This window comes from Leptonotus elevatus, chromosome 12 (genome assembly GCF_054856555.1).
Source record: "Leptonotus elevatus isolate MCC_2025b chromosome 12, RoL_Lele_1.0, whole genome shotgun sequence".
In the NCBI taxonomy this organism is placed as follows: Eukaryota; Metazoa; Chordata; class Actinopteri; order Syngnathiformes; family Syngnathidae; genus Leptonotus; species Leptonotus elevatus.
In genome coordinates, this window is record NC_141250.1 from 17642109 (window position 1) to 17654728 (window position 12620).

The 12620-nt window shown below is 38.1% G+C and overlaps 3 protein-coding genes across 3 annotated transcripts; 1 reads left to right on the forward strand and 2 right to left on the reverse strand.

Moving 5' to 3' along the window:
• Positions 1-27: 27 nt before the first annotated feature.
• On the reverse strand, positions 28-3376 carry LOC147164838 (glucose-6-phosphatase 2-like). The gene is made up of 5 exons (XM_086091138.1): positions 3159-3376; positions 1960-2069; positions 1683-1794; positions 1351-1472; positions 28-539 (listed from the first exon to the last, which is right to left on the reverse strand). Exons 1-5 carry the CDS (start codon positions 3374-3376, stop codon positions 28-30), a joined length of 1074 nt encoding a protein of 357 aa, XP_085947264.1.
• A 1135-nt stretch (positions 3377-4511) lies between these two features.
• spc25 (SPC25 component of NDC80 kinetochore complex) lies at positions 4512-7071 on the forward strand. The gene is made up of 7 exons (XM_086091409.1): positions 4512-4625; positions 4844-5005; positions 5092-5157; positions 5813-5959; positions 6046-6150; positions 6283-6381; positions 6661-7071. Exons 2-7 carry the CDS (start codon positions 4855-4857, stop codon positions 6807-6809), a joined length of 717 nt encoding a protein of 238 aa, XP_085947535.1. The 5' UTR covers positions 4512-4625; positions 4844-4854; the 3' UTR covers positions 6810-7071.
• Positions 6980-12409, reverse strand: nostrin (nitric oxide synthase trafficking). Its single transcript, XM_086091407.1, has 16 exons — positions 12383-12409; positions 12167-12252; positions 12008-12091; positions 11469-11531; positions 11300-11381; positions 10777-10839; positions 10430-10528; positions 10216-10341; positions 9834-9932; positions 9615-9743; positions 9430-9538; positions 9252-9340; positions 9044-9169; positions 7562-7790; positions 7392-7484; positions 6980-7313 (listed from the first exon to the last, which is right to left on the reverse strand). Exons 1-16 carry the CDS (start codon positions 12407-12409, stop codon positions 7177-7179), a joined length of 1641 nt encoding a protein of 546 aa, XP_085947533.1. The 3' UTR covers positions 6980-7176.
• Positions 12410-12620: the final 211 nt, after the last annotated feature.

Genomic DNA, 12620 nt, shown 5'->3' on the forward strand with positions numbered 1-12620 from the left:
CAATCGTTTTACAAGACATCTTTAATTTCAAACAAGTTTCCTGTCCTCTTCTCCCATCATCAAGCCAACGCAGTAAGGAATAAGAGCAACCACAACCAGAGGAATCGAGGCGCTCTTACAAAAAGACAGAAAGTAAAAAAGCACCTCAGTGTGAGTCGGTATCTTCACCACGTCGCACACTTGAAGGCTTGTGAGGGTGGCTGCCAAGCACATGAGCTTAAATCGGATCTCGTGGCCGTTCTTGCCCTTGCAACTCTGAACGAACATCTCAGAGTTGACAGCCAGGCCCAATCCAAACAAGGCTCCCAGGTTCCTCACCAGCCCGGCGAAGGGAGTGGTGTCCAGGTGGATCCAGTCTGGATTGGCGCACCATCTCTTGGCTTTGGTGACCGACCACAGCGGATCCACGCCTGCCAGAGTGAGCAGCAGGTAGAAGCCGAGGGCGACGGTGAACAGGAAAACATTGGTCTGGGTGTACACTTTCAAACTTGCACTGCAGATGGAGGGGATGTGTTCGAACGCCTCTGCGACCAACATACCTGCAATTTGCCCAAAAGAGAATTGTCCTTGAATCTCTCTCTCTCTCTCTCTCTCTCTCTCTCTCTCTCTCTCTCTCTCTCTCTCTCTCTCTCTCTCTCTCTCTCTCTCTCTCTCTCTCTCTCTCTCTCTCTCTCTCTCTCGCGTCACAGAAAGGTATAAAAGTGGGCATACTAAAAAGAAAATATATATATTGTTGTGAATATTGCTGCTCAGCTCTTTGTTAGAGAATGGCAAGTGCTAACACGGTTTGGAACCATTCGCAGTATGGCGCCGCGCCACAAGGTGGCGCTTTCTTGTTTTGCAGCATTTTTTTTCGTTTTTGCCGTCAAAGGTTGTTTTTTTTAATCAGCTTTATTGAACCACAGTATACCCGAACTAAACAAAAATGAAACGTTATATATTCGTATACTAGTGTACAACATAAAGAAAAAATCAACACCACGCAAAAAAAATCCAATAATGCCAGGGGTTTAGTTTTGTTTTTTTTTTAACAAATATTGAGTTTTCTGTTATGAGTCATTTATAAGTCTAACATAAATGATCGTATCAATTATTTTTTGCCATAAGTATTAACAAATTATTAATAAAAAGACATCTTCATTAACATACTTCCTAAAAAAAACAACAACAACAACTATATTTTCCCATTTCAACGAAAAGTCTCTATAAAGATGCCCAATAACAAAAATGTCGACGAGCGCTTAAGTTTAGTTGAGGTCAAAATAAATTGTCCTGTAAAACATTTTGTGAGTAATCTATAGCGTATAATAAAACACTTACTCATTTAAGAATACCTGTGACAAAACTCACCAGCTAGAAGGCCGAGGATGACCTGATGCGGGAAATGTGTGGCAATAAAAACCCTGGAGATGCAAACACTGATCTGAATGATCCAAAAAGCAGCCCACAAGCAGAACCTCAGAAGCCAAAACCTGGACAGAATGAATGAGTGGAGACTTTAATGATATAGTTTGGTTTAGAATTGAGGGTCTGCTTGCTTGGGTCTTCCTGATTCGTCCCACAGTCCAAAATCACGTACTGTATGTTAGGTCCATGACCAAAATGCATTTAGTCGTATGCTTAGCACTACATCAGCAAAAGATACGCTTGAAGCAGGGAAAGTGTAATGAAAAGTGACAAACCTTTTAGAAGTGCGATCCATGGTGAAAGTGGAGGTCCGAGTAGCGTTGAGAGCAGACGTGATCATGACATACCAAACGCATGACGAGCCCATGGCATGACCGGATGGACTACCTGCACCGAAAACAGGTTGGCACTCGACACTTCATTTTGTACACCTATACAAACTAAATACAAGAGCTGGATTAGATTAGATTTTTTTTTTTAATCCTTAATCTTGGTCAAGGCCAGAAATCGAGTTATTTGTTGTAGTGAGTGAACAACATTCTTGAAACTCACCTGGCCCTGTTTCACACGTTATGTGAAATTGTTGCAAATGAGGGAAAGAATCATTGTGGGAAAGGTGACTTTCATGCACCCACCAATAAGGTCGCTGCCCAAAGAGAATCCTAAAATCACAAGATTTTGATCATAGTCTATTACTCAAGTGAATTAGGGCTGAACAATTATTTCAATTCAAGTTGACAATGCAAATATTATATATATATTTGCATATAAATATATATAAATATATATATATATTTATTTATTTGTTTATAGCGTCTAATTAAGTTAAGTAATTGACTCATTCACTGCCATTGACGGCTATAGATGTAAAAAATTAATTTCAACTATTTCCATTAGTTTAACATTTTTTTCCACTTGTGTTAACAAGAGTATGAAAACCTAGATTTTTTTTTATTGTACATTGACAACAGATTTTTTTTTTATCGTGAGTTAACTGTTGAAGTCATGCAGTTAATTACCATCAAAAATTTTAATTGCCTGACACGATTTAAACAAAATAACAAATTATTAAAAATTAGGGGCGTCAGGCGATTAATTTTTTTTAATCGTAATTAATCGCATGACTTCACTAGTTGACTCACTATTAATCACAAATGTTATATCTGTTCTAAATGTACAATTTAAAAACAATTCTAGGTTTTCATGCTCTTGTTAATAAAAGTGGGTATAGAAATAGTTCAAATGAATTTTTGACGTCAACAGCCGTCAATGGCAGTGAGTTAAGAAGTGCAAACCACATGTTTGTTTCATGAAACATGAAAAGTTTGAAATGATAAAGCCACAGATTTGTTTACATTATTGTTGTAATTACTTACAGACTTATGTTTATGCCACTCCTGTTTAGTAGAATTCGGTGAAATTGTAGTAATAGACACTTAAATTATTATTTTTTTTTTTAAGTATTTAGTAAATTAAGAACTGTTATTGAAAACGATAAATAAGTCTTTCATACTGTATTAGTTCATGAACCTATAAGACCAAAACACTGATGTATAATTAATTGGATATTGTTTATTGTTATACAGATCACAGCTTGTGTTTAAAAAAAATTACATGGGAAGAAGACCTTGAAAAAAAATCATCACATATTAAATCGCAATAGCAATATTGAGGGGGGAATATCGCCATTAGAACAATTTTCAAAATTATTCAGCCCTAAAATGAAAGTAAGAAATATTTATATGGCTTACCATTTAAAAATGAGATTGAACCAATCTCCCAAAACAGCCGCCCATATCATCTTGGTGCCCACACTGTGACTCAGGTGGAACCACAGTGGAAAGTAAACTGAAAAAATATTTCTCGGGTCGCCCACGTTTGAAATGAAGCCGAGGAAGTTGCGATATTCCCCGTAGTTGTTCTGGAGATGCTGAATGACTAGCACCTCGCTACTGTGGACAAAATCCATCACAGGTTGATTCTCTGTGGCCAGGACTGAAAAAGTGACTTCTCCAGCACCGGTGAAAGCAAAAATAACCACTAAAGTGCATCTCAGATAGCTTTATATGTCAACCCTCAGTCATGATAATAAATCATTCGGTGGTGCCACGGCGACAATGGCAAGCTGTTCAGTTTGCGCACGCAAGAAATCTTGCGTTCTATGCATGAGTCATGCGGTCACAGCACTTAAACATGTTACAAAACTGTTAATGCCCTAACTGTCGGCCATTAGATATGTTACACGTCATTGCTTTTACAATTGTTAAATATTAGCCACTGTAAACACGAAAAGTGAGAGCTCCTTAACGTAATCCCCTGGATCGGCCTCATTTATTTTCTTTTTTTCCCCCTCACACAGCTGGTACCTGCAAATAAACACAGAGATGATTAACCATCACAATGTGTTTTATATAATAGTTGTTTTTTCACTATTGTTGAAGGAGAGTCGGCAATGATATGATACTGAGCCGATATTTAACTTTCATGTTTCAGATAGTCAGAAACATAATAGTAAAGCTGAAGTGAGTAAAAAAACAGATAACTGTACCTTCAACTCCTCAGTAAATGTAGCTCTTTATATATATATATATATATATATATATATATATATATATATATATATAAAATAGAAGACATAAAAATGTGAAATATGTTATAAAATGGAACTTCAATAATGAAGGAAAAAATATGAAAGAGGAACAAATTAAAGTCAAGTAACGTATACATAAAGAAGAAAAGATAAAGAAGATTATGTTCCAGGAATAAGGAAATATACATTTTGTATTCTCTATTGATGAAGTGATTAACACATTAAATTTGAAGTATAAAATATGAACAAGGAGCAAATTAAATAATTGGTATAATGAGTAAAACATTAAATAATTAGCCATGACTAGATAAAAGAATGATTAAACCCCAGTCCTTTTTAAGTTTTTATTATTATTATTTTATTTTGCTACATTTTTTAATTAATTATAAATGCAAGTGAGCAGATACGATTGCAAGTCAAAGAAGTAACCGTTTCAGATCAGTAGATGGCGGTAATGAACTACTATAGTTTGCAAACAACCTCAAACACAACGAAGAAGAAAAGGGTCCCGCCTCCGTATTTCCGTCTACAGTTTCCGCCCACAAACAGACCAAACAAACCGCGAAATTTTGAAAATATCGAACGGCTGAACGTGCGAATTCAACAGTTTCAACAAACGTTTCACCACGTAAGTATCATATATACTTTTAAAATACTCGCATGTGAGTTAGTTGAAATGGTTAAGGATCATTTGTTGAAGTGCAAATTGTTCCACCGCGAATTAGTAAGGTTGTTGTTTCGCGTTAGCAATAGCCGACGTGCTAATGGCATTGACGCTAACGTATGCGTTAAATACACCTAAATATTCCCCTTTGCATATTATTACTTGTACTCACACACCCACAGACTTCCTAAACATGGAATCAGTCGATGATCCCGAGGTCACTATTAGTTTCGACAAGAAAAGGACAGAAGCTCACAAAAGAATGCTGAAAGAATTCGCCGAGATGAAAGACGTTCGCGTTGAGCTGACCCACACTCATCGGGAGTTTGTCAGAATGGCTCGAGGTATGGTGGGTTTATGTTCTTCTCTTTGTGCTTGTTGGACGGACATAAATGCTCAGTGATGACAGTTTTCCGTTTCTTTTGCACAGATGAAGTTATAAAGAAATGTGCTGATGATGAGATACTGTTTGAGACAATTGAGAGGCTTACAACAGGTGAGCGTTTCTGTTTGGTCAAATGCTTGCACACGTAAGTGAGAGGCGATCAGAAGAAGAGCTGGTCAATCTTAAAATTGATAATAACCAGCGGTGCACATTACAGTTTTGTTGTGGTTCTCAAGGTTGTTGCGTGGTGCTCATTTTTTTCTGAGCCACCATCCTCACTGGATGAATTTAGGAGATTACAGCAGAGTTGCTCAAATCCTGGCCATTCGACAAATTTAACAGTTTTGTGCATTGTAAAGCAATTTCATTCCTGTACTCCGAAAAGAGAAGTGTAAAACCCTTTTTGGGAAATTCTGACTAAACCATCAAATCTAGGTTATTTAAATTGAATGTTGAACCATATCAAAAGTGAAATGAGTTGGATTTATAAAAAATAAAAAAAAACATGTTGTAATCTACTCATTTCATGGTAAAACAGCGTTGATACAACAGTAACTGTACATGCACTTTACTGTGTGTATTTCCCCCCCAAAAATAAAATAAACCAGCCCCTTGTAGTAAATACCAATAATACAAAAAAAATGGACCTTGGACTTAGTTGATAGAATGTACAATATTAACTTTAATACTTAAAATCCTGACTACTAAAATGGTGGCACATTTTTTCCTTTATTGTATTCCAATCAACATTTGTCCTGATGTCCAGATCAGCATCACAAGAATGAATCGTTGCTGGAGAAACAGCACGCTTTGACAGAAGTTGCATCTAATATTGAGCAGAAGGAAATGCAGAAAAAGACTTTTATCCGGGAGATGGAGAAACTTCAAGAAGAAAAAGACAAGGCAAAGGAATGTATGTTTAATTTCGACATCATCAGTCTGATTGAAGTTTTTTTTTTCCTAACTGGCATGTCATCTTGTTATGTTGTACTTCCTCAGTGATTGAGTCCCAAAATAAGACAAACAAGGACAGACTGAAGAACCTGCAAAAAGCCAGATTCATCTTTGAGGAAAATTTGAGGATGGAAATGCGAAAAATTGATGGCAAGGCACATTCCTGATTTCACTTTGTGTATTTCTTGCATTTCCTTTTAACGTCTCACTCTCACCATCCTGTGTTTGTTCTTAAATGACTCCTAGTGTTTGTGTAACTGAGTTTGTTTTGCTGTTGTGAAGATGACCGGTTGCAGTTTGTGTTCCGAAGTATCGACGCAGCTCATCCGGAAAGGCCGTACGTCATCACAATAGAACTCTCGAAAGAGGGATCATATCAAAGTAAGCCCCGTCATGAAACTGTATCAAAAACAAAAGTACTTGAGGTCACAACAGGGGCCCGATTTGTGAAATCTTTGGCCCGAGTGTAGAGGAAACTTGTCATCAAGATAATATACTGTAATTGTGCTTCCATCCACTTTCAAACAGTAGTTAAAGTCATGACAAATAAGTCCACGTCCAGAAAAATAACAAAATCTAGTCTTTGGAACACCACCGGTCAACTGTCATTACCTGTAAATAGGCTATTGTGATATTTACTAAAAGGTTCCCATGTTCTAGGTGTGTCGAGCAAGCCCGCACTCAAGGGTCTGCCAGACCTGGAGAGACGGCTGCAGGAGACCAACAAATTAGCAGTTTTCCTGAAAAAGGCAAGGGAGCAGTTTATCTCCCAAGCTCGCCAAGAAGGGGTAAAAAATCAAGAATGCTAAAAGCTTTGCAGCACACGCACATGTTGTCAAATAGCACTTGGAAGCAAAAGAATAGACAGCGAATCAGGACTCATGGTTTTAAAAATGTTCCAATTCAGTGTTGAATGAGGAAAAATGACAAAAAACGGTGACTTTTATTTCATTTTGGTGTAAACATGTCAGTGCTCATTTCATTCTCAGAAGCTTTTATTAAATATTGTCTTGAGATTGTTCGTCTTAACACGCGAGAATGTACGTCTTGCAACTCGAGACACATAAGTGATTTCTTTGTCTTTGCAATTTTAAGACATTCTTACTAAAAAAAAAAAAATTGGGTGGGGGGGAGTCTACATGTTATGCTGATTCTGTTTGGAAGTTGCATATACAGTCAGGCTTCAGATGATTTGATATTACTCAGCACAGGCAGCTCCTCAACATAGGTGGACGGGAAATGACCCGTCTGGCCATTGAGTGCACCGAACCACCAGCCATTCTCTTCCTTTGTGTAAATATCTAGTAGATCCCCTGTTAACACATGTTAGTTTACATATATCAATTCTGCTTTTTGGCACGTTTGTATACCTTTATAATAACCGCCCGTACCTTCTTTCAGAGTTAATTCATCACTGCGTTGAGGTGTGAAGTTGTATAAGGCCTTGCATTGGCCCACGGTGCAAACGTCTGGCGTTCGTTGAACTGTAAAAAGTTTGGTGTTGAGCATTATGATGAAAATAATATTTCAAATAAATACCAGATTTCTATAAAAGCCCTACCGTGTTCTGTAGGCTCTTGCGCGTGTGTTGGGGTTTGAACAAGGTCCTCTGATTCCTGTAACGGTGTACCAGAAACCTGGGTCCCGGGAGCGGGCTCTTCAGTCGGACATTTTGTAGTCTGAATGGGTCCTTTGTAGACGATGGAGGCTCTCAGGGAGTGTCTGGTTCTGAAGGGAGTCTTCTTGAGTTTCACCGGCCGAGTCAGCTGCACCACACTGTGCTCGCCGTCCTAACGGGGTGATCAGTGCCTATGGTTAATTATGAATAATTGAAACGCCCCTCATGGTATATGGTGCTGTAATTGCCTGTTGATGCCACAAGATGGCAGCAACGTACTACTTTAATTTTACTCGAAGATGTCAAAAAATACGGAAATTTACTTGGTAAAAGATTCCTAAGATAATGTTCTGACAATTTTCTTGCCGTAACGACATCACATTAATGCGGATATTAATCGAGAAATCCTAGTGAATATCAAAATTCAATCCCACATTCATGTTATTTCAGTTAGCTAAAATCCCTGCTAGTGGATGGCATGGCATCTGTAAAGCTGTTTTATGGCGGAGCTTAAAGACAGACTGCTGCTGTATGCAGTGGCGCATTAGCTTTTAGAGTGGATTTATTCTAGCTACAACAGTCAAGTAATGTTCAGAAAAAAATAGGATGACACCACTGCGATTCTACCCTACAATGAATAATGGAGACTTTAATATGTATACTGCATAGTATGTTTATTGTTATCTTCAGTGATTAGAGAATGTATTAGCCCACCATGCGTTGTCAAATTTATGCCACAGCCGCCCTAAATTAACCATATATGTAACTACTCAAATCTGTTTTTATGTTTCTGAAATAGTCACTTGTCCACATGTAAAAGTTCTTTAACTCGAATGTTATTTTTAATGGTCAAATATAATCATAGAAAAAGCACACCGTTATTTCCTAATTCAAATACAGTATACAGTAATTTAGTACAAAAACATTAGTTTTAGTGGTGCACCGTTATGCTTGATTAATTGCTGACTTTTCAGACAAGCACAGCGAGCCGATTTAAATTTAGGACTAGAAAGCTGGAATGACTTTCAAATTTTGTATTTAACAGTTTTTTTTTCTTTAAAAATGATCAGAAAGTTACAACTCCCCTGCGAAAATCAAATATTTTTTGGGGGATTATCAAAGTACTTTGAAGGGGTCCTTGGGAAAAAAGTTCTCCAGTATCCCTAGACCCAAGAAATTTGTCAATTTAATGTTCTACTACCAAAGTAGGTGATGTGGACTGGGGCTACGACAGTTAGTCATCTTTCCAGTGTAGCATCCTAGATATTTTGAAGCTGTACATTTTTTGTCAAATGAGTCTTTTTTTCATCATATCCTGCAACGTTTTCTTGATCTATTTTCTACATACAACGCTTTACGTTAGCGTAATGTCCCTGAGATCATTAAAGGAATTGTAACTGTTGACAATACACGCAATAGAGTTACCTTATCTCTCCACTTGATAATGCAGTCCCGAAATCGGTGAAAGGACCTGGGTTTCCCCTCGAGTTCACCCAACGATGCAGAGAGTTTATAATGCGTGGCCTCCAGGAGATCCAGCTTCAGTGTGTTCTGTATGCAACAAAATACCACTCACTGAGCTTTCTCATTCATCCCCCCGCAAAGTCCAAAACGCACATGACGCGTCGCACACCTCATCAAGCTGCTGCTCGGTCTCCTCCAAGTTCCTCTGATTTGAAAAGGAAGGGTTTTCCGCATAGGTCTTCATCAGCTTTTCAATCCCTGTGACAAGATAACGGAGACGTTTTCAGTTGAACGACGGCGCCGGGTCACTCTTATTACAACGAATTGACGTAATTAGTGCAGGTTGCCTTCGCAGTCTTTCTTTGCTTTTAAGATCCCTTCCTCCAAGCGATGGAGTTTGAGTTTAATGGCTTCTCTTCTTCGCTCTCTGCACATCAGGGATTTGCCGTCTTCCTCCTGATGATGCACGCGACACAAGCAGGGGTCTGAATTGATCAGAAACTACTAAAAGAATAACAGTGAACTAACTTACAAAATAATCCATCATCAAAAATTCGCCTTTGTCGTCGTCTGCTGTCGTGACGTTGTTCTCCGCCACCAATGTTTGTATGTCTTTATCTATGTCCACTCTTTGGACCAGCAGCTCAATCTGCTTTTGGCCCTGGAAACGGTCACATTCATAATCATTACGTTATCGGTAATGGCACGACAAGAATCACTCATGACAATAGAGTATATTATTACATATTACATGTTTAAGGGTCTGCCCAAAACTGGACATGTGCAGGTTGTATCGGCTCAGAATGTTGCAAAGGACTTCAATTCGTTGTTTCTCCAGCTCCTGAATAATCTGCAAAAGCAGCAATAGCGTAAAGAAGCAAAGGGACACTTTCGTCAGAGTTTCGCTTTGGATGATTCTGTACATAGATTTGTTAAGAACAATATAATTAGAGCCGTTAAAAAAACGTGAAATTTGACTGACTGATTCACACTGTAAGAGCTTTTATTGGTCTTTTAAACCCGCTCAACTAATTAGAGAATACAAGAATAAAATGCGTTACTAAGACACTTAGGTGTTATTTATGAAACCGTTTTCTCTCCTCCATAATGAAATGTATATCGTGTTTGCTCACCTGGTAGCCATTCTTAAGTGTATTTTCCCACTTGAGTCTCATCTGTTGGCCCTCCATGTTGGTATGAAAGTATTCCTCATCCACACGCGCCTGCACCTCTGCCGACTTTGTCAGGCGATTTAGCATCTGCAAACAAGAACGGGAAGTCAAATCGTTCCATTGTGGGTCGCAAAAAAAAAAAAAAAAGATATACTGCATTTCAGAAATAGCTTACCTTTTGTTTTTCTTTCTCTGTGGATATGTGCTTATTGCGCTCGACAAAGTTGAATAAAGCTTCGTGCTCCCGTGTTAATCCGATCAGTTTCTTCTTGGTCTGTAAATGCAGGCAATTACAGCAACAAATTTTTATTACACTTGTCAAGGTTGGTTGTATGACATGAAGTTTTGATGTAAAGAGGCCTTCTTTTTTTATTTTTTTTTTAATCAGCCCTTTGCTTACTTTAAAGGACTAGCAGACCTAATATACACTGACTACTAGATGCTAGACGAGCACTGCATTAAAAAAAGTCTATAATATTCAGTTCTGACACATTGTCATAGAGGTGTTTGAATAAGCTTAACCTTGAGTTGCTCAGTCCAGTTGGTCATACGAAGTTTTCCCGTTCTGTCAATGGCGTTGTCGAGCTGTTAAAGCAGAGAGAACGTTCGTCAGGAGGTAATTTTTTTAAAATATATATTTATCTTGTATGCAGTGGTGCCTTGAGATAGGAGTGACCAGACTTGCGTTTTTTTTTTTTTTTTTTTTTAAACAAGTGCTGTACGGTGGCAACTCACTTCACAAAAGCAGCAGTTTGGCAGATCGTCAAGAATTCTTTAAAAATAGATGCTTCAAGCGGTTTAATGTCCATTTAATTGAAGGAAACATTTAGTTTTTTTTAATTATGTCATTACTGTGCATTTTTATAAAGCACAACAAATAGAGTGCTATTTCTTTTATTAATAAAAAATATACAGTTCAAAACGTTTTTGGGGTGGGGGGGGCGCAATGGGAAACAACAGTTTTTAGATAAGAGCGATTTGAGTTACGTAAGTGATCATGAAACAATTTAAACTTGTATCTTAAGGCTATATATAGAACACACACAGGCCTCTTTCTCTTGTTATGTTCATCCAAGACTTGACGTAATTCCAGAATAGCCTCCTGCTGAAATGCATTTCCCAATGATCTAAAAAACAAAACAAAACAAAAAACGTCGAGCACCCTTTTTTTTGTATTAAGATGCACATCTTAAAGGCTTTAAAACCAAAGCTACCTGTGGGCATCTGCTCGGGAGTACATCTCATCTGACACCCGACACCAGGCGCTGTAGACAGAGCTGAAAGCATGAATAGGTTACAGCTTCACACCCGCTGGTGTTTTGATCCCGTCTGCTGGGATTCCATCATATAATGTTCAATGGCACTATTGTTAGTGGGTAAAGGTTAAACTAGGGCTGAACAATTAATCACATTCATATTGATATCGCAATGTAGCAATACATTTTTGTTGTAGGCTGCAGTGTAATCTGATTTATGACTTACTGGATGTTGTTTACACCACACTTTTTGTGAAGTTGTAGTGAATGTGTAAAAGAGTCAAAGTGTTAACGGAAGCCTAACCTGACCAAAACATCTTGATAAATCTTTTCTCTAAATCTCTTTCTATGAATATTGTCTATTGTAATGCTGATAATTTATTTCTTACATTTATTAAGAAAATTACTTGGGAAGAGGATCTTGACAAAATAATCGCAAAGGGATACATTTTCAAACTCATTCAGCCCTAATTTAAACCACACAAAAAGACTCTTACTTGTTGGCCATCCCTTTGGAAGCCCTCATAAGTTTTGCAGCCAGTTTTTGGAGGCCCTTAGCATACGTGTGGTCAAGCTCTGACCTAAAAAGTGTGAAGTCAAACGCTTTAGAAGTCAACCAGCTGTAACTTTTAAGAATGCTACCGCATTTATTCTACCTTTGCTGCATAACGCTCATAAGCTCTTTGCTGAAATACTCGCCGTCTTTTGACACTCGTTTGACATTTTGATACAGTTGGTTATACTGAAATACAATAGCACACAAAAGAGAATTTAAATCGACACCTGCATGTTCATAAAAATTACGTGCAGTAAAATAGACAACAGGGACCGATCGATTGGGGGGGGGGGGAGCGTTTGACGCAGATACTCACACAGCAGCTGCTGGTATAGTCCTTCATCTTAAAGACTGAAGCCGTTTGCTGACTTTGGACCTTGACCACCTCCTCCCGAAGTCACTCATGCGGAAATCACCTGAGTTATTGTCAATGGAATTTCCAAAGGAAAACTCCAGCTAAGCCTCAGCTATTTTGTCAAATCAAGCAGATAACGCAAGACGTTTGATCGTTAATATGTAGAACACTTTGTTACAACTGCTGTTTAAAAAAAAAA

Coding starts and splice junctions, on each gene's coding strand:
- nostrin (XM_086091407.1), bottom strand. CDS start 12,409: ATGAAGGACTATACCAGCAGCTGCTGT. Junction 7,791..9,043: donor TTATCAAGTGGAGAGATAAG/GTAACTCTATTG, acceptor TCACCCCGTTAG/GACGGCGAGCACAGTGTGGT. Junction 7,314..7,391: donor TGAATTAACTCTGAAAGAAG/GTACGGGCGGTT, acceptor ATGTGTTAACAG/GGGATCTACTAGATATTTAC.
- LOC147164838 (XM_086091138.1), bottom strand. CDS start 3,376: ATGGATTTTGTCCACAGTAGCGAGGTGCTAGTCATTCAGCATCTCCAG. Junction 1,795..1,959: donor AACGTGTGAAACAGGGCCAG/GTGAGTTTCAAG, acceptor TTTTCGGTGCAG/GTAGTCCATCCGGTCATGCC. Junction 540..1,350: donor CATCCTCGGCCTTCTAGCTG/GTGAGTTTTGTC, acceptor GGCAAATTGCAG/GTATGTTGGTCGCAGAGGCG.
- spc25 (XM_086091409.1), top strand. CDS start 4,855: ATGGAATCAGTCGATGATCCCGAGGTCACTATTAGTTTCGACAAGAAA. Junction 5,158..5,812: donor AATTGAGAGGCTTACAACAG/GTGAGCGTTTCT, acceptor CCTGATGTCCAG/ATCAGCATCACAAGAATGAA. Junction 5,960..6,045: donor AAAAGACAAGGCAAAGGAAT/GTATGTTTAATT, acceptor GTACTTCCTCAG/TGATTGAGTCCCAAAATAAG.